Source organism: Terrapene carolina, unplaced genomic scaffold (assembly GCF_002925995.2).
Source record: "Terrapene carolina triunguis isolate 2854851 unplaced genomic scaffold, T_m_triunguis-2.0 Scaffold58, whole genome shotgun sequence".
Taxonomy (NCBI): domain Eukaryota; kingdom Metazoa; phylum Chordata; order Testudines; family Emydidae; genus Terrapene; species Terrapene triunguis.
In genome coordinates this window covers 80,588,884-80,608,589 of record NW_020664409.1, presented here as the reverse complement: position 1 = coordinate 80,608,589, position 19,706 = coordinate 80,588,884, and the positions used below count along the sequence as shown (strand labels likewise).

Here is a 19,706-nt window from a genome sequence, read left to right as displayed (position 1 = left end):
CCGCCCCAAGCACCTGCTTGAGAAGCTGGTGCCTGGAGCCGGCCCTGACAATAGTTACTTTGTCTTCAGTTCAGCAAAGAACTCAAGCATGTGCTTAATCACACTGAAATCAATGCAACTACTTGCATGCTTAAAGTTAAGCATATGCTTAAGCACTTTGCTGGATCAGAGCCTTAAATAATACAACTGAGAAAACTACACTACCCTTTTAACAATAAAATTACTTGAAAATCCTAGCTATGTGAGGCATATTGAAATTAAGGGGGAAACCACCTAACTCACCTACATTGTTGGTATTTTCCCCCACTCCTCCCTACCAATAAACATGTTTCCAGGTAACATTTGTACTTAAAATACAGAAAGTAGTTCATGTAGTGCTAAAATAACATTTAACTTTTCAAACCATGAAGCCTGATTGCTCCAAATGTAAACAAATACTCCATGAAATGCATTGTAAATCTCAGTATCATGATTCTTGGCCAATTCATAATTCTACAGTACACTGCTCACAAAATGTTATATTACTAAAACTTATCTATTTCTACTATATAAATGAAAATACCTTTCAGGAGTATGGGTAGTGTCGTCATAATATGTATTAGGCACTCTTCTCTCCTGCCTAGTCCTCCTGAATATGAAATAAATAGCACAGATATTTTAGACATTTTAATAGTGCCTTATAATTGAGTGTTTTTCCTTGTTGTATCATAGAGATGATGTACATACAGTATGCTAGTCCACTTCCTGTACAGCAATAGCTACTAAAAACATAAATATTCAAGCCAAATTAATTTAATTTTTTTCATATTCAATTAGTATTCAGCCATGATTAATAGTGTATTCAGGTCTTGTGAGCTATACAAAGATTTTTCCTACCAGCTCAGTCATGTCAGCATGTAAGTGGTGTTTAAGCAGGTGAGTATTTCAGCAAAAATAAGATATGGATGTTTTGAAATTCCATGATTGCTAACAGAAATCAAAAATTCATTTCCTTACTGTAAAGTGGGGCAATAAAATAGCTGAATGGATGAGAAATACGTCTCCTGCACCTACATGCATAAATCAGCTTCCATTGTTCTCCAAGCACAATCCCTTCAATGTAAACAAAAAGGATGAAAATAAAAGGGTCATGAAGGCATATTAAAAGAATAAAAACCAATATGGTCTCTTAAGTGATGAAGCTGGGCTTTGAGATGCCAGATGAGAAGGGAAGCATTCAAAAGAGTCCACCCAAAACTCAAGTTTGATATGAGTGTGACTAGTGAATATTGGCACAGCTAGACTAGATACACAAAAGAGTCCTGTGGCATTCACCCACGAAAGCTTATGCTCCAATACATCTGTTAGTGCCACAGGACTCTTTGTTGCTTGAATTAACAGAGTATCCTGGTATTAATGGGTTCCAAACAAAAGACAACCTGCAGTAATAGCAAACTGCCATAAAGAATGGTTATTGAAAGATCTAAGACAGTTTGATGTGGCATAGGTTCCTTTTTTGTTTGTGAACAAAGATCATGAGAGCTATACGTGAAGTACAAGTAGATTTTTACTCTGGAGACACAGGTGGACTCAAATGGCAGCTAAGTCACTGAAAGACATAAAGAAAGCTGAAATGGTTAGAGATCAAATGAAATGATTATCAGGAGAGTTATGAAAAGCTGAAAACCTGTAATGGAATGGAGACATGATATAAAGAAAGGCTGAAGAATACAACATCTAGAAAGACTAGAAGCTAAAGGAAAGCAAAAGAGGAACACGCAGGCAGCCATCTCAAACTGATATCAACAACGGCTAGTCTAATTGACAAGAAAGAAGAAGATTCCAATGAGGAGAGCCCAGACGAGGTAAGTAGCTGGCCCTGAATGATTAACAGCAAGCACTGCACGGCAACCGTCAAACAGACAGAAGCAGCAAGTAATCCTGATTAATGAGTCCATAGTGAGAAATATGCTACAAGATATCTTTGGGCCAGAAAAAAACAGGATTGCCTGCCTTTTCCTGGATGTCAGTACAAAATATGTTATAAAATAATGCTTGATATCCTTATGAACTGTGGAGAATTCCCAGTGATTGTAATCCATGTGAGAATAAATGACACCTGTGAAGGAATATTTAGTATAATGAAGAATGACTTCAGGAACTGAATTTGGAATTGATGTAGCTTATCTTCTCAGACATTCGGTGTTAAGTAAAAGTGAAAGAGGTATGAGACTAATAGTAAAGACTAACAGTATATAAAAAAGTGGTGTTTGGATTTAAGGAACAGTTCTTGAGGAGAGGTGATTGCATGAATTAGCCAGTCTTCACACGGGTTGTAAATTGGATTCAGACGTGGTAGTGCTTGTTAGACAGGTGTTAAACTAGGTAATATGAGAAGAGCAGGGAAGATTTTGCATAACTGAATAAATTTTTCATGTACTCCCAAAACACAAACTCAAAACAAGAAAGAAGATTTAAACTATTTTGATTTTTTTTAACAGATACTGAAGAATAAGATAAGTACTCTGCATTAATTAGCACTCAAGTGTCTATGAACTGTCAGAATACGGAAGAAAAACAAGAAAAAATAGGAGAAATGATGGAGACTATAATCTATTAGATTTAACTAAAACTTGGTGAGATGATTCTCATAACTGGAATGTCAACATAGATAGATACATGCCACTTGGATTGAAGAGATCGAAACATTCCTTAAATCTGAAGGCACTCTGAACCTCAATAGGCCATTTTGATAGTTGAATTAAGCCTGCACAGGGCTATTTTTGCTTTACTAGATTTCTTTTCTGACTCCAGCTGAAGTTTGTTACAACTACTCAGGGCTTTGAGCAAAGTTTCAAACTATCCCACAATTCACATATGGGTTTTCAGTTATACATATACACACTTTCATGTTCTGGCATTACTGTTCAAAATTTTTCTCTTTTAGGTGACTAGCACAGGTGCTAAAATGAGAACTCTCAGAGTGAGATCCTGAGCTAGTATAAATTGGTATAGCTGAATTCTTCAGTTATGTTGATTTATACCATCTGAAGATCTGGCCCACAGTCTGAAACCAGACTCAGACGAACCAGGGTAACTGCTTTTTTATTATGTAAAAATCAACTAATGAATTAAGATAGCTATTTTAATTGGCTAATTTCTTTTCATGATTTCAATAAATGCTTTACATATGCAACAATTTGGTTGAATTGTCTCTGTCTTCTTGAATCACAAGTCTGTGATTCAGAAGATCTGGAGCCAGATCCTCATCTGTTATACATCAGCATAGCTCCAGTGACTTTAATGGAGCTATGCAGAATTATACCAGTGGAGGATCTGGCCCCAGGAATATATTTCCTGCTCTGTTGTGAAATTATTATGTGATCTCTGGGAAGCTGCATACCCTCTTTCTCTCTGTGCCTTTGTTTCCCCATTTGTAAACTGGGAATAATCACACACACAGAAATGTTGTGAGGCTTGAATTATATTTGTAAGCAATCTTGAGGGCTTCAAATTGAAGATACTTTGGAAGTTGTAATTTGATTGTTATTTTTCTCTTTTTGGTTACACAGTGGTGACTGAGGTACCTTTTGAATATTCTGTGTAATTTGGAGATAATACTAACGTGGCTGTTGCTTAACTTGTTTACATGTTGATCTAAACTACAAAAAGCACTATTTCTTCATATTAAATGCCAGAATCATATTTATAAAGCAACATAACTTCAATGCAAAAGTTTCACCTGAGTCTGAAAGGCTGTAAGGGAGCCCTTTAAAATATAGCTGTGGAGGATTTAATGAACAAGATTGCTTTAGGCTAACAAGTAAAATAGAAGATTCAAGCAGAGAAGAATGCAGCTGGATCATCTGTTTATGATTAAGGGGGAACTAATAGAGAATGTGGGAATAATGAGGAAGCTTAGTACCACTGGCCGTTAATTACGTGCACACACCATAATAATCAAAGAGTTCAAAGGCTGCAGAAGTACAACACCTAATTAGATAATCAGCACAGCAGATTTGAGAAATTAAGAAATCTAGTGAGTAAATTGCAATGGGAGGACGTAAAATGCAACAATGGGGAAGAATACTAAACGACTTTATCAAGATACAACAGGGCACAATAACCCACAACTCCTATGAAGAATCCAAAGTACAAAATGTGGCTAATTTAGTTTCAAGAAGGACTGCTCAATGCTCTGAGGTTAAAAAACCCCTACTTGTAACAGCTTACATACTCTGCTGTATAAATCTCTCTAAACTCTGATTAACCCACTTTATGTTCTCTAGGAGCTTTACCAAAATTCCCCGATAAAAATATGCATATAAATCCAAAATCTTTTTTAAAAAAGGAACCATAGTCCTCATATTAGGCAAAATAATCTGTAAGTAATAGCTATTTTTATACACACACACACAAACACTATTAAAGGAAGAAAACATTATAAAGGAAATGAAGTAGCTATATTAAAAATTCATGATCGTTCAAAATTTTCATGGAGGAGTCAGATTCTAATCTCAGATGTACAGGGCATATTGCCATTTATATTAATACATATTCTGTTTTGTTCCTGAGCAAGAGCAGATATTTAGTTGCACAGTGAAATTGCTTTATTAGTGTCATGCTCCCTAGAAACAGAATACAGGACTTTTTTCTGTCAGGGCAATGATCCCCAAGAACATTTCTATGCAAAGAATGACCTGCTCTACTTGCTTTGACTCGTAGACCCACCAATAACAGCTAATATACAAACCTAACTGAAAATTTAAGCAACTTAACAATACATATCTTTTGCTCTTGCACCTACAAGTGCAAGTCTTATCATTATCACAAGTACTGTACACCACAGACAAGACACCATAACTTAAACTCTGTCCCCCTTTCATGCTTCTGCACACACCCCTTTACCAGATTACCTCCCACACCCTGCACTTACACAAGGAGTTGTAAATGCCTGGTGTAGTAATTGGTTTGGTTTGGAGACCATAGGTTGGTAAAATGGTAAAGTGATCCAGTTAAAGTGGGGACAGAGTTCATACTGTGGTGCATTGTTGTGATGACAGAGAGGGACAGTCTCCTCTGCTCTGAGTTCCAGTTGTCCATGCCACAGTGGCTGGTGGTAGCCAGGAGGAGTAGGCTTGCAGCCCTGGCAGGACCATACTTGATGCAGTGTTTTTGGAGACAAATGAACCATTGTATCATATATATTAATAATATAATCTGCCTGAGGCTAACAATCATCATGGAAAGTTTTAGCCCAAATGATTGAGGTTTGGCAAAGTTATAACCACCTGAAAACAGAATCTTGTAATAGAAAGTGTTAGGAAAGTTTCTTCTTAGCATGTGTGCAACGTGCCTCAGAAGGCAGGTGACCAGGATTCATCACTGAATTTGGTTCATTGGTTGGATCATTAGCTTCCCCAGTCAGGGCCGGGCACTGACGGGGAGTGTGACGTGAACGCATGCAGCACTGCCTTGAGAAGTCTGTCTGCGCAGTTATGGCAGAATTAACCTACTGTTAATTCACTTGGTGAAGGTGGCACAAGCCACAAAAACAACAAAATCTATGGTGATGATTTATTAATCATTCAGTTTAGAATAGCCAAACTCTACTGTAGGTAGCTTCCTAGGTAACAGCATTTCAGGGTGTTCAGTCTTATAACTCATAGCCTTTAAAGCCAGAAGGGACCATCATGATCATCTAGTCTCATCTCCTGCACATTTTAGGCCACAGAACCTCTCCCACCCACTCCTGTAATAGAGCCATAATCTCTGGATGAGTTACTGAACTCCTCAAATCATGATTTAAAGGCATAAAGTTACAGATAATCCACCTTTTCCACTAGTTTAAACCTGCAAGTGACCCGTGCCCCATGCTGCAGAGGAAGGCGAAACCCCCCCAGGATCTCTGCAATCTGATCTGGGGGAAATTCCTTCCCAATCCCAAATATAGTGATCAGTTAGATCCTGAGCATGTGGGCAAGACCCACCAGCCAGATACCTTGGAAAGAATTCTCTGCAGTAACTCAGAGTCCTCCCCACCTATTGTCCCATCACCGGCCAATTAAACTTTACATCATCAGGCAGGCAGGCAGAGCTTGTCAAGCTGTCCTGACATGGAAGAGTCCTGAGAGGAATTGTCATGCCAAGGAAATGTATGAGAAGGAATATTTGAACAAGGTACCTTTGGGATTTGAAGAGTTCTGTGGGACTGTAAAAATTCTGGCTACTATTTTATTTTTGTTTTTATCTCTGAAGCCAGTTCTACAGCTACTAAAGGGATTTTATGCCGTTTTAATACAAAACAAAGCTTTAAAAATGCTATGAGGATTTATCCTTCTGATTGAGTGAGACCAAGATGGCAACCATGAGCGAGTGTAGGAGAAATTTTTCAGTTCCTGCAATGGAGAAGTGCAGAAGAGCTACATCTCGGCTTCTCCTTTAAAGAAATGGCAATATCTACCATTAAGTATACTAAATGAGATTAGAATCTGGCCTTAATAATTTCATAGCATGTTGGAGTGATATCTTCATGTAGCATTCCCACAAAACCATTCAGACATTTTTCTTACATTTAGTGTTTTGTAGAAAGAACTGTACGCTAATAATCCGTTCCAAATGCAGCACCATACTAGCACTTCTTGTTACTTACTACAAGGTAGTGCAAAATATGCTATGTGAATTTAAAGTGTAATAGCTATTCTGCATAAAATCCCCGTGTCAACACTTATTCTGCACAAAGAGTGCCTTTTTTTTTTTTTCCAGTTTAGCTTAATCCACTTCCAAATGCACTAGCTATGTCGGGCTATTTCCCCATGTAGACAAGCCTTAGAGGCAACTATATTCCACATGTAATATTTTATATTCACTGATATTGGCTAAATAATAAATTAGCTACTGTGGGCTAAACTTCTTTCTGCCTCATCTTTGCCATCCATAAAACAGAGTGAATAATGTTCCCTGCTACAGATGGGTGTTATGAAGCTAAATTAATTAATGCATGTGAGGTACTCAGAAACTATTGAATGAGAACTTTAGAAATACCTATAATTAAAATGAATGGATAATAAATACATACTTTACAAATATTAAAAATAATCTCTGCCAGAATTTTTCAAACAAACAAAGGATTTTCAAGAATTTAACCTTTGTCTGAAAAGGGAGCAGAGTTAGGACAGCAACGAGCACTTTTAAAAATCCCAACCAAAAATTAGAAGCTATTAAAAACCCCTTGTATTTATTAATACACGCTGTTTTCTAAATATGGCTGTTTCTTTTAGCAAACCATTCAGTTTTTCTTAGTATTTAAAGATATAAATATACTTCTATGTAATAAATCTTAGATTAACATATTTGCCAAATAATAACAGTATATTGTACAGTATCTTTATTGTATAAATGTACTGCTGAAAAACATACATTGTTTAGTTCTGAACCTGAATGGATTACTGTCTACCTAAGTATAAATGGGAGAATAAATAATATACTCCACAACAATTATACCTCTCAAGATCATAGTAAGCACCCTCAGAATAAGTACGACACATCTTATGGGAACGGAGTAATCTGATTGCATCTTCACAAAAGAGAGGATACATTTTGTGATCCTTGCTGCCAAAACAAAGGGTGACACAATGAAAAGCAACACAAAGATGAATGACAAACAAACATGAAAAGCAGGAACTTTCAGCCAATGAGGTAATCATCCGAAATAGAACTCAGATTATACAAATTGAAATGAGAAACAAAGCATTGGTCAACTTAGAAAAATTACTGGAAATAAAAATATGTAAGATAAATTAACATGCAAGTGAGAATATAAAAGTATAATTATCACATGTAGGATTTGTCTGTTGTAACCCTAGAGTGAAAAGGGTTATACAGTTCAAATACTGTATGTGGCAGATCTATATCCATTGAGTGTTTATGTTGATTGATTTTAAATAGTTGTCTTTAATAACTTTATTGAAGAGAGACCACTGCAACTGTAAAAATGTAGTTTCATTTTTATGTGGTACCAATTATAGACTTTGGGGGCTGAAAATGTAAAAAAATACATCTTATAAAAACATTATCCTAGCCAATTGTCTGCCAACTAATAATCCAGACATCAATTTTTTCTAAAAATACGTTATTTATTTGGGTACTAAGCAGTTTTTCGGAATTTTATCTTCTACCACTATACAATGTAGGTACACACAGGTACATGCATTTATTCACACAGAGGAAAATATATACCTGGCATCTCTGTGGTGGTGGTCAAAGGACTGAGTATATCGAGAGCGAGGTAGTGTGAGACAATGACTGAAAGCATGGCAGAAACAAAAATACAAATATGAGACAATATGCTTTCTTGCTACACGATCTTTCTAGTGAGTGACTGTGTTTTCACTCAGATCAGAGCACTAACTGTTCAGATGTCTATTTCAATTTCTGAAGGCCAGAGTGGATAAAACTAGATTTTTCCAGTTCAGTACCAGTCTTATCAAGGTGACTTTTTTTTTCCAGCAACACTGTTCGGAAGCATGGACAAAGTCATAGATCAGGCACTAGTCTTTCATCTCAGGAATCTCATTTTGGCAGTTTCACCTTACTCTGTAACAGCCCCTCATCAGAAACTAACTACATATAATATAGTGCAATGCAGCATGATTTGCAAGTCTCAGGAGAGACTCATGACTAAAGCCTGCCTAAAAACTAAACTGTCTTTCACCTCACAAGGCTTTGTTTGTCTGCCAGGAGAATGCCACATGATTATATCTTATTTTTATCAAGATGGAGTATACTGCAGGCTACTATTCCATTAGAAAGTGACATGAAATAGATTTTGCAGATTTTCAAAATCATGTTCCCATATCAGTAAAACCATAGTGCACACTGACATTGTAAAAGCCTACCCTAGACATGCAGGCCAATTTGACCAGAAATACAGAAAAAGAAATACCTTTGGAACTGGTTTTTTGGTCTAAATTTGTGTGTTTCTCACTTGTTATGTTTCTAATAAGTGATTGGGCATTAATCAGACAGACACATGCATTGAAGGAGGCCATTGCAGTACCATAGCATATTTTACACAACTATTTGCCAGGTTCCCATTCTGATAAATGTACAGGGATACAATATGCTACATCACAGTCATCATCTTGACAGTCCTCCTTCTGAGGAAGTCAAGCAGATTACTGGCTTTCTCCAACCCATATAATAAACTGCTGTTAAAATATTATCAATAAAATATACCGATACATAGTAACTTGGAAGGATAATGAAATTCACTGTGCATTGTTCATTTATTAGATGGTTGTGCTTTATACTATTAAAATATGATATTAAATACAATAAATAGGAGAATACAATATTTAAAGTATTTTGTAAATACATAAGTACTAGTTATTTACACTGTTCCTTTAAAGTGATTGTTTTCATAATCTGAAGTCCAGATGATATACCTATTACCCCTTGGGAACCTGAAGTGAGGACTAGTACTCATAGAGAATCTGCTCTTCAGAGAGAGTTTTGAAATGCTCACTCCCTAGCCCTACAACTTTGCAGCAGCCAGAAAGAAAGAACCAATCTCCACCTCTTTACAGAATTTTAAATATGAAAAATTATGTCTTAACCAAGTTCTTATTAAGAATGTCTCATTCAAAAGCTTTTTCACCACCAAAAAACAAAAACCCCTTTTCCTAACTGAGGACATTTCTCCCATAGGAGTGCAAGCTTAATTCAGCGTACACAACCAGCCCTGGTGATGCTAGAATTAGCTAAGTCAAAAAATGGCAAGATGCTGAAAAAGACCAGGACATGAAAAATTAATTATCCATAATGTACCTAAAATATCTTTTGGAATATTTAAACATAAAATGATATTTAAGACCCTGTAACAGGTTATTTCATTTTCTATTATGGTTTTAGACACAAGGTATTATATAAATTATTTTTATTTTAAAGTATCTGTCTATCTACCGATATATTTTCTTATACTGCTCCCATACCATGATACCTAAGTAGTACATATACAGTGGAGTCGCATCTTACGCGGGGGTTAGGTTCTAAAGTCAGCGTGTAAGGCGAAAATCGCGTATAGTCAAAATTATCCTTGAAAATCCCTTAAATAGTTTTGTGTATACAACCCTGTACAGTAATATGTGTAAATGTATAATGTATACAGTAATGTACAGTATATAATAAAGAGTACATATGCAAAATATAATTTTACAGTACTGTATTTTTAATTACAGGGGGTAATTACAGGGGGTCGTCAGGGCTTGATGTTGATCCAGGAGACGGAGGTGACGGAAAACTTGGGTGATGGAGAGTGAGTCATAGACGAAGTGGTTGGCTCTGGTTCAGCTCGAGAAGTTGATTGTGTAGGCTCATCTGCTGCTGGTTGTTTTTCCTTGAAAAACATGGTGATCGGCAACTGTCGCTGTTGTCTCTTGAGCTGCTCAAACATTTCTTGATTCGGTCTCAAATCGTCCGTAATACTACGTGTGATTTTTGAGGCTTCGTTCCATAGAGGGATCATATTCATAAATGAAATCATTCAAGTGTTTCGCTGCTTGAAACACTTCAGCAAAATTATGAAGATTCCAACTTGCTGGCTCTTCCTGTTTGTCATCATCATCTTCGTCTTCTGCAGATGATTTTATCAGTTCCTCTAACTCTTCGTTAGTCAATGTTTCTCTATGGCTCTCAATTAATTCTTCAATTTCTTCCTCAAGGATGTCGACGAAGCCATCACCACCCACTTGCCCAGCCACCTGAACAATACGTTTCACTTCTTTGTCAATGGTCGGGAAACCCTTAAAATCATTCACACATTCTTTCCATAGGTTTCGCCAACATGCATTGACTGTTTCAGGTTTGATTGCATCCATTGCCTGTTTAATATAAGTGATGCAATCGGCGATGTTGAAAGACTTCCAACACTCCATCACATTAAGATTGGGATCAGCATCCATAGCGTTACGTATCCATGAGAACATAAGCCTCGTGTACGTGGCCTTGAAACAGCGAATCATGCCTTGGTCAAGAGGTTGGAGGATGGAGGTGGTATTGGGAGGGAGAAAGATGACTTTAACGTCGTTATGTGCAAACCGGAGTGCTGCAGGGTGGCCAGGAGCATTGTCTACGATCAGCAACACTTTAAAGTCAAGTCCTTTCTCTTCGAGGTACCGCTTGACTTCCGGAATGAAACACTTGTGGAACCAATCCAGAAATAATGCTGCCAACACCCAAGCCTTTTTATTTGATTGCCAGAACACAGGCAGGAGATTTTTGTTCTTGCCTTTTAGGGCACGGGGATTTGCAGCCCTGCAGAGCAAGCCCTGATTTATTAAATGCCCAACTGCATTGCCACAAAACAACACAGTCACACAGTCTTTAGCTGCTCTGAAGCCAGGGGCTTGTCTTTCTGATTTCGAAATGTAAGTGCGGTTGGGCATTTTTTTCCAGAAGAGCCCAGTCTCGTCAGCATTAAAAACTTGTTCCAGAAGATAGCCATTTTCTTCTATGATTTCCTTTAATTGTTCGGGGTAGGCTTTTGCTGCCTCTTCATCTGCAGATACAGCTGCACAAGTAGTCTGCACGTTTTTGAGGTTGAAGCGGTTCCTAAAACTGTTAAGCCAACCTTGGCTGGCTTTGAATTCCTTCTCATCAGAAGGCTGTCCCTCTTCGGCGGGAGGTCTGAACAGCGCGTAGAGGCTAAGAGCCTTTTCTCGCAATGTGTTGCCATCCATAGGCACACGTTTACAGTTCATGTCTTCCAGCCATAAGTTTAATGCCTTTTCAGTCTTCACTAAAGTCTTATCACGCACCTGGCTCGTCACCTTAGCAGTTATTGGAGCACTTGATGCCACGACTTGACAAATTTCTCTCTCTCAAATCTTGATGGATGGCACGGATGCTAGATTCGTTGCGGCCATATTTATGCGCCACGTTGGAGACCAACATACCGTCTCTCAATAAGTCCAACACAGCCAGTTTTTCCTCCAGCATTGGAACAGATCGCTTTTTCTTTCGTTGAGCACCAGATGAAGAAGTTAGCTTGCGTTTAGGGGCCATGTTGTACGAAAAATACGTATCTTTAAACACTAGAATCACACTCAGCGCAGCGAGATGCTCACACTATGAGAGACACACGGGAACTGAGACCAACTGAGGGAACAGCAGATTCACATCTCCCATCTCATGCTCACTCTGGGGCATACGCTCATTGGGTGGAATCGCCCGCACTATTTACAGGTATCTTGTTGTTTTTCTTTTTTTTGCCGAGCACGTATAGCTGAATTTGCGTTAGTTAAATGAGCGTATGATGCGACTCGCCTGTACTACTTAAATGTCTTTCAGATACAGTCTGCCTTGGTGATGGAGAGTAAGGAGGGGTTGTTCACAGGGAGCACGTAGACTTCAAAAACCCTGGGGGGATGCTTGAAGCAATGGTATTTGCTACATTCTTTTACAGGAGTAGTATACGTCCCCCCACCCCAGTGCTTGCCCATGTGGAGAGACGACACGGCTATAGCTCACCCTTATCCTGCCCCAGGACATTTTTAGCAGCATTATTGGCTTTTCGTGCCTTCTCCCCCTCTTCAGCACTCATACAGGACTCTGTACTATCTGTCCCATAATGTTGACATTAATTAGTCACAAAGCATATTCTTCCATATATCTGATAAGAATATGGACTGAATCTGCTAGTCTCTATTTTTGTCAAACTAGCCTGTCAATTTGACCTACTTTCACCAGTTATTGACCACAATCATTGTTATGTAGTATATACAGAACACATGTGAGACTGGTGTGGTGAAAAGGGTATGTAGTTCTACTGCAGAGGCAGTTTCTGTATCTGATCGTAAAACATGTTCCTAGTCTTTATGTTCCTCTACCATCTTTACTAACAAACCCACAAAACCTGGGTGTGCATAAAAAATCATTGTTTTTCTCAAACAAAAATGTAATACTGGTATGTTTGTGCATGTGTGTGTGGTTACAGCTATGGCGGCATTGTACATTAGGATTTAAAGCAGCATTAAATCCTTATATTTCTGGTGCAAAGATGCATAATTAAATGTGATTCCACTTGTTCATACACATAGACTCATATTTGCATGAATAAAACTCCATCCCCATAATTATAGTTTAGACAATAATTAGTCATTAAAACGTTTGTGGAAAAGCAAATAAAACGGCTATTAACCTGGATTAGATCACAGGTCAGATTTTGCCATTAAAATAGTTTTCAAAAATTTACTACATTCCCTTGTATAAATGTATTATAAAGAGAGATGACAGACATTCCTGTTTAAATACTTAATTTATAATTTTATATGTAAAGAAATGTTCTTAAGCTAAAATACAAACAAATAGTAGAGATATCATACTGGACACCCAGAGGGTGCTGATTATTATTGTTCTTGTTATTCTTTTGTTGGCATAAAGTCCTGCAAATTCACATGTTGATGTATAAAACACAGAATAATATGTTGTCCCCGCTCTAATGCATTTACATATTTGTATTTCTATGTTTTAGTTTATAGAGAATTGGAGAATAAACAGGACTACACCTAGTTAAGTCCTCTTTGCTCTGTGCTGGTAGTGAGAAGGAGACTCAGAACTGCTATAAGAAAGGAGGGGCCATGGCCGAAAAACACCAAGCTCTGGTTATCCCCATTGACTTAGCTGCTTCAAAGGAGATGTTGGAAGCCAATATAAAATTTTATAATAATCCTGGAGCTGCTCTACATTGTCTTGACTGGCTTGAAAACTTTTCTCTCTCACCAACAGAAGTTGGGCCAATAAGAGATATTACCTCACCCACCTTGTCTCTTTAAAATTTCCTGGTCTCACTTATCTCCTGCTGTGCATAAGCTCCTTACAATGCTCCCTACATCTTTAAATGGTCCAAATAGTTCTTTAGGCACTCCACTTCTTTATAAAGGTTCAGGTAGCCAATAAAGGAACAGAAACCATACTATGTGCTTCAGGTGACCAATCACACAACACACCAAAGTCCAGGTCTGAAAACACACACAGTAAACACATACACATTAACATTAAAAGGTTGTATGTACACTGTCTTGTCCCTCTTTCTGCTCTTCTTATAGTACAAAGAGTTAAATATTTTTGACTTCTGTGCTGTTGTTGTTTTAACAACAGAACTGAGCCCTTATAAAATAATTATCCTCTTTTCAGTTTCCATTCCCCTCTGACCAGGCCTTATGCCATTGCCTAATGTTCTGCTCCCATCCTGGCAGAGGTGGGGATTCAGGGGCATGGCTGTGGGAAAGGGAGCATGGCTGGAGCACTGCTGCATTCTGAGGATCCTCAACCACTAGAAACCACAATAAACAGGCCCAGGAATGGGTGCGGGGCTTAATTGTGGCGTAAAGCCAATTTTGTCTGCCCCCTTTGAGCTTTCACCAAGCAGCATCTGTCAGTACAATCTGCATATTGTTTACTCAGGTAGTTTATCTATCTTTTCCAATGTCTTGCCCAATCATTTTTCCTTCAGTTGGTGCACGAATTACATTAGTAACCTCCGTTTTTATCAGGCACTAAGTACGAAGGTGGCTATAGTTTTAGCAGTTTCTTTTTGTCTTTGGAACCAGACTAAGAGTCTCCCATTCTTGTCTCCCCAGTCATATCCGTATCTTTGTGCCTTTCATATGAAGTGTTCCTGAGATTTATTTCAGGAAGACTGGATTCCAGACTGTCTGTTTCTAGCATTTTCCTGTGGTTTGAGAAACAGAGTAGTTTCATTCCTTTTCTAAAGCTAGATCCTTCTGAAATTTTTGGTCTATATTCAAGTGTTTATTAAGAAATAACATGTAGGAAATGATGGAAACACAGGAGGCTGCCTTAAAGGCTTCCCATCTAGTATCAGGGAAAGTTTCCTGTCTGTATTTTTGAAAGTATATCTTTGCTACTGATTATATTTTTTAAAACATCAAAATAGTTTCATTTATAAAAATAGGCAATTATTGCAATAGAGATTCTTAAGGATACATGGGTTGAAGAATCAGATACAATCTGATAAAGAAAGGCCATGTTAGAAGCAATTTTTATTCTGGTCAGAAAGTGATCAGAGCAACTCCATGTTACTTATTCAACAGAAGTAGTTGTGTACTGGGGCTTAAAAAACAAACAGTCATTGCAAGAAGAGACTCAGGAACACATGAATAACAACAGTACTACCAAGTTTGTGGTTTCAGGGTTTGCCTTATATCTGAGACACCCAGGAACTAAACCAAGCAGACCCCGAATCTTCTCCATTAAGATGGTGCTGAAGAGAAACGACTTGAGCTTTCATTTATTGAGAGGTTGAAGTTCCTTGCTAGGGAGCTCAGTAGTACAATCACTTGAGCACCAGCATATATTAAAAAACAAACAAAAAAGTCATCTGGCTCAGAACATATGATCTAGATAGGGTTTGTCTTTCCTCCCTGCTTAGACTGCCCTTCAATTGCTCAGAATCTACCTGCAGAGTGCTTTTTAACAAAAGCTAATTGTAAGGAGAAATTTTTATGGCTAGATAAAGTAATACCATCAAAGCTGGTGGTGTGACAGCAGTTTATATACCTTTCCCAACCACATCTTTTTCATATTACTGATATTAGTTTGCAGGAGGTAAGATTGGTGCGAAATTGGATTGCAAAAGGACTTTGCTTTTTGACTAAAGTGTTTAAGGTATGGACACTCCATGAGATGCAACTAACATAATTGCCCATTTTGATATATTTATTTAAAACATTAAAATAGTGATTTAGAATATAATAATAAAGCAAGATTTTATATTTCTTAACAAGATTGCTTGTTTAATTCAAATTCAAATTATATAATTATAGCAATTATAAAAGTGCTTTAAAAAAACTCCATAGACGTTTGACCAAAATGAAACAATACACATATATAAATTCCATAGTTAACAAAATAATTTAAACAATTAAGTTTTGGAGCTATGAATAAACTTACTAAATTTCTGACATATATCAAATGATCAGACTGGGTGGTCATCAATTTTAATTATAGTTTAACTCTGTCATCAAGACTACATGCCTGTGTGTCTATTAAAATTCAGTAAATCAAAGAAGGAATATTGGCCTTTAATTAAGATATATAAACATGCCTTTTACAATAATTAATGTTTTAAAGGATTAATCATAGAATCATAGAACCATACGGTTAGAAGGGATCGCAAGCATCATCTAGTCTATTCCTCTGTCAAGATACAGGATTTGTTGTGTCAGATGGCTAGCCATCCTCCTTTTGAAAACCTCCAGTGAAAGAGCTTCCACAACCTCCCTATGCAGTCTGTTTCATTGTACTACCGTTCTTACAGTTAGGAAGTTTTTCCTGAGATTTAATTTAAATCTGCTATGCTGTAGTTTGAACCCATTGCCTCATCTTGCCTTCTGTGGCAAGAGAGAACAATTTTTCTCCATCTTTCTTATGGCAGCCTTTCAAGTATTTGAAGATCATTATCATGTTCCCCCTTAATTTCCTCTTTTCCAAACTAAACATACTCAGTTTCTTCAGCCTATGCTCATATGGCTTCCATTCCATCCCTTTGATCATTTTCGTTGATCACCTCTGGATCCTTTCCAGTTTCTTTACATCTTTCCTATATAGCGGTGACCAAAACTGGACACAGTACTCCAACTAAGGCCTAACCAGCTCCAAGTAGAGCGGTACTATTACCTCCCGTGACTTGCATGCTATTCCTCTGTTAGTGCAACCCAAAATGGCATTTGCTTTTTTTGCACCAGCATCACATTGTTGACTCATGTTCAGTTTGTAATAAAATAAATAATAAAATAAATCACATTTCAGTGGTTGAGTGCTAAGGATTCAGACTACATCCAGGCAGAAAAAAGTTTATGTCTTCTTTGCTGCTTTGTTGGTATTTTGTTTTTCAGTTCTGAGTATTAATTTTTCAGGGAACATTTACACTGCCATTAGACTTGAAAGTAGTAAGAGTGTCTTGTCTGTGGTATCAGCTAGGAAGATGTTCCCTCTGCACCACTAACAGTGAAGAATGTCAAAATTACTACATTTTATGAAAAATATATATGACTTGGTTCCCTGCTCACTTTTGTATTGTGTTCTACTAGGACTGATGGGGTTAATTTCTTCTTTGGGGCAGGGGAATAAGAGATGGATGTTGGTCACGTAGGCATGTCTGGGTAGGTATGAATGAACTACCAAGAACTGTCAACATATGAATGGAGTTACCCTCAGACATACAATGGAAGATCAGGGACCAGACATTAACTTGTAGCACCTGGCAGCTGAGGGAGGCAGAATATGTGAAAATAGTACAACTAGAACTTGAAACAAATAACTAAGGTGTCAGAAAACTGTTGTAAGAACTTTGCTTCCCAGTGCAGAGAGAGAGATGGCATCCTGGACATTTTGGGCCAGAGTGGCAGGTAGTTCTGCCACTATGGGTGTAGTGCAGCCACTACAAAAAGTGGAGGCCTTAGGCCTTGCTCTAAAGAGGTATACTCTCTGAGGGCTGGTCTACACTGGGGGGGGGGGATAGGGTAGCTGAAGTCGACGTATCTTAGATCGATTTACCTCGGGTCCTCACGGCGCGGGATCAACGGCCGTGGCTCCCCCCTCGACTCCACTTCCGCCTCTCACTCTGGTGGAGTACCGGAGTCAACGGGGAGCGCGTTCGGGGATCGATTTATCATGTCTAGACGAGACGCAATAAATCGATCCCCGATAGATCATTTACTACCCTGAGAGTCTGTATAAAAGCCATAGGTAAGCTCTCAGTGTGAATCCATGACACAAGCATTCTTATATTTCTTAGGACTGCCAGTAGGTCCAGGGAGAAAACCACAGTACTATGATGTTCTTGTCTCAGCTTCATGGAATATAGCGAAGAGTATATTATTTTACATTCTCTTAGGAAGTCTTCTGTCCTCAGAACTCTCATCTACATCACTTACAATCTGGGTTGAAGGAGATGTGGGAAGTGTTTTAGAAGGTGATAGATTCTACTCAGGCATACTTAAGTATACTTAAGTATATTTTCTTTATCTCTGATTCAGGAAGTGAAAGATGACAGTTCTGGGGAAATGGTCTTGAGAAGTGTTTTGTAGATTTTGGGTGAATTCTTTAAATATGTATTTTAATAAGGTAAATGTAAAACTATATATCTAGGAACAAAGAATGTAGGCCATACTTACAGGATTGGGGACTCTATCCTGGAAAGCAGTTACTCTGAATAAGATTTGGGGGTCATGCTGGATAATCAGCTGAACATGTGATCCCAGTGTGATGCTGTAGCCAAAAGAGCTAATGCAATCTTGGGATATATAAACAGAGGAATCTCGAGTAGACTCAAAGAGCTCAATCAATTTAGCTTAACAAAGAGAAGGTAAAAAGGTGACTTGATTACAGTCTTATAAGAATCTACATGGGAAACCAACAATCAGCTCTTCAGTCTGGCAGAGACAGGTACAACATGACCCAATGGCTGGAGGTGGAAACTAGAAAATTCAGACTGGAAATAAGGCTTAAGTTATTAATGGTGAGAGTAATTAACCACTGGAACAATTTACCAAAGGTTGAGGGGGATTCTCCATCACTGACCATTTTAAATTTGGATGTTTTTCTAAAAGATATGCTCTAGAACATCAGTTCTCAAACTATGGGGCAGGCCTCCCAAAAGAGGCGTGGAAATGTGTCAAGGGAGGCATGAGCTGTGTGCTTTTTTTTTTTATCATTAATAGGTCTCCCGGTCAGCCCGGTGCATACCTGGGTGGCTGGGGCAGAGGAGATAAAGGGAGCAACCTGAGCCCCGCCATCCTGGGGCTGACTGCCAAAATCCCAATCCCATCCCTGGGGCTGACAGCTCAAGCCCTGCCGCCCAGGCTCAAGCGCTGCTTCCCTGCCTCTCAATCCCTCACTGGGAGACAGCCAGGGCCAAATCCCTCACCTGGAGGCAGCAGGGCTCTGGCTGTCAGCTCTGGGGTGGCAGCAGCAGCACAGAAGTAAGGGTGGCAATGGGGCACTAAGCCTGCTGTGAAAAGTGATATTGACAAATATCACTTTTCACATTGCCACCCTTACTTCTGTGCTGCTGATGGTCTTCAGAGCTGGCCTTCACTGCCTTCAGAGCTGAGCGCCCAGCCAGGAGCCACTGCTCTCTGTTCTGCCTTCAGAGCTGGGTGGCAGTATATGTACTTAGGGGAGGAGGACATCAACTACAGACGCAAAGAAGGGGGACCCAATGAAATAAGTTTGAAAACCACTGCTCTAGAAATTAGTTTGGTGAAGTTCTATGGCCTTTGTTATACAGGAGGTCAGACTAGATGATCAGAATGGTCCCTACTGGCCTTGGAATCTACGGAAAAGACATATTTTAGCAGGTTTCCCACAAAGTTTCTTACATTGGTGTGTTTTGCTTCTTCTAAGAAGAAAACAACTCTTCCATTTCTCATTCTGGATCTGTTTTTCAGTTCCTCTCAATTCTCTCTTTAAAAAAATAAAACAACAAACACTTCTTTTTGTTGGATGATTCTAACTGCCTGGATCTGTCTTTACTGAGGTTAGTTTAGTCTCAATGTCATCCATTTTTACTTAGATTTCTTCTTTTATTTCTTTGTTACCATCCCTAATTGCTTGCAGGATCCCTGAGGAGATAGGGGACAAGAGTGCACTGGTCCTGCCAGTTGCAATAGGATTCTCAATGGAAAGGTGAGAGCATATGCTAC

At 38.4% G+C, this 19,706-nt stretch overlaps 1 protein-coding gene across 35 annotated transcripts in view; it reads right to left on the bottom strand.

Moving 5' to 3' along the window:
* The window catches only part of RIMS2 (regulating synaptic membrane exocytosis 2), a 791,243-nt gene that overhangs the window by 219,376 nt on the left and 552,161 nt on the right, over positions 1-19,706 (bottom strand). For 12 of the 35 annotated variants that reach the window (XM_026663679.1, XM_026663661.1, XM_026663632.1 and 9 more), the window contains one exon: positions 8,218-8,283. The exons of 22 other annotated variants lie outside the window; for them this stretch is intronic. In XM_026663679.1, the coding sequence (XP_026519464.1) occupies positions 8,218-8,283 (66 nt within the window). Of the gene's footprint in view, positions 1-562; positions 629-8,217; positions 8,284-19,706 lie in introns of all 35 variants that reach the window. One more of the 35 variants, XM_026663617.1, reaches the window with a different exon arrangement.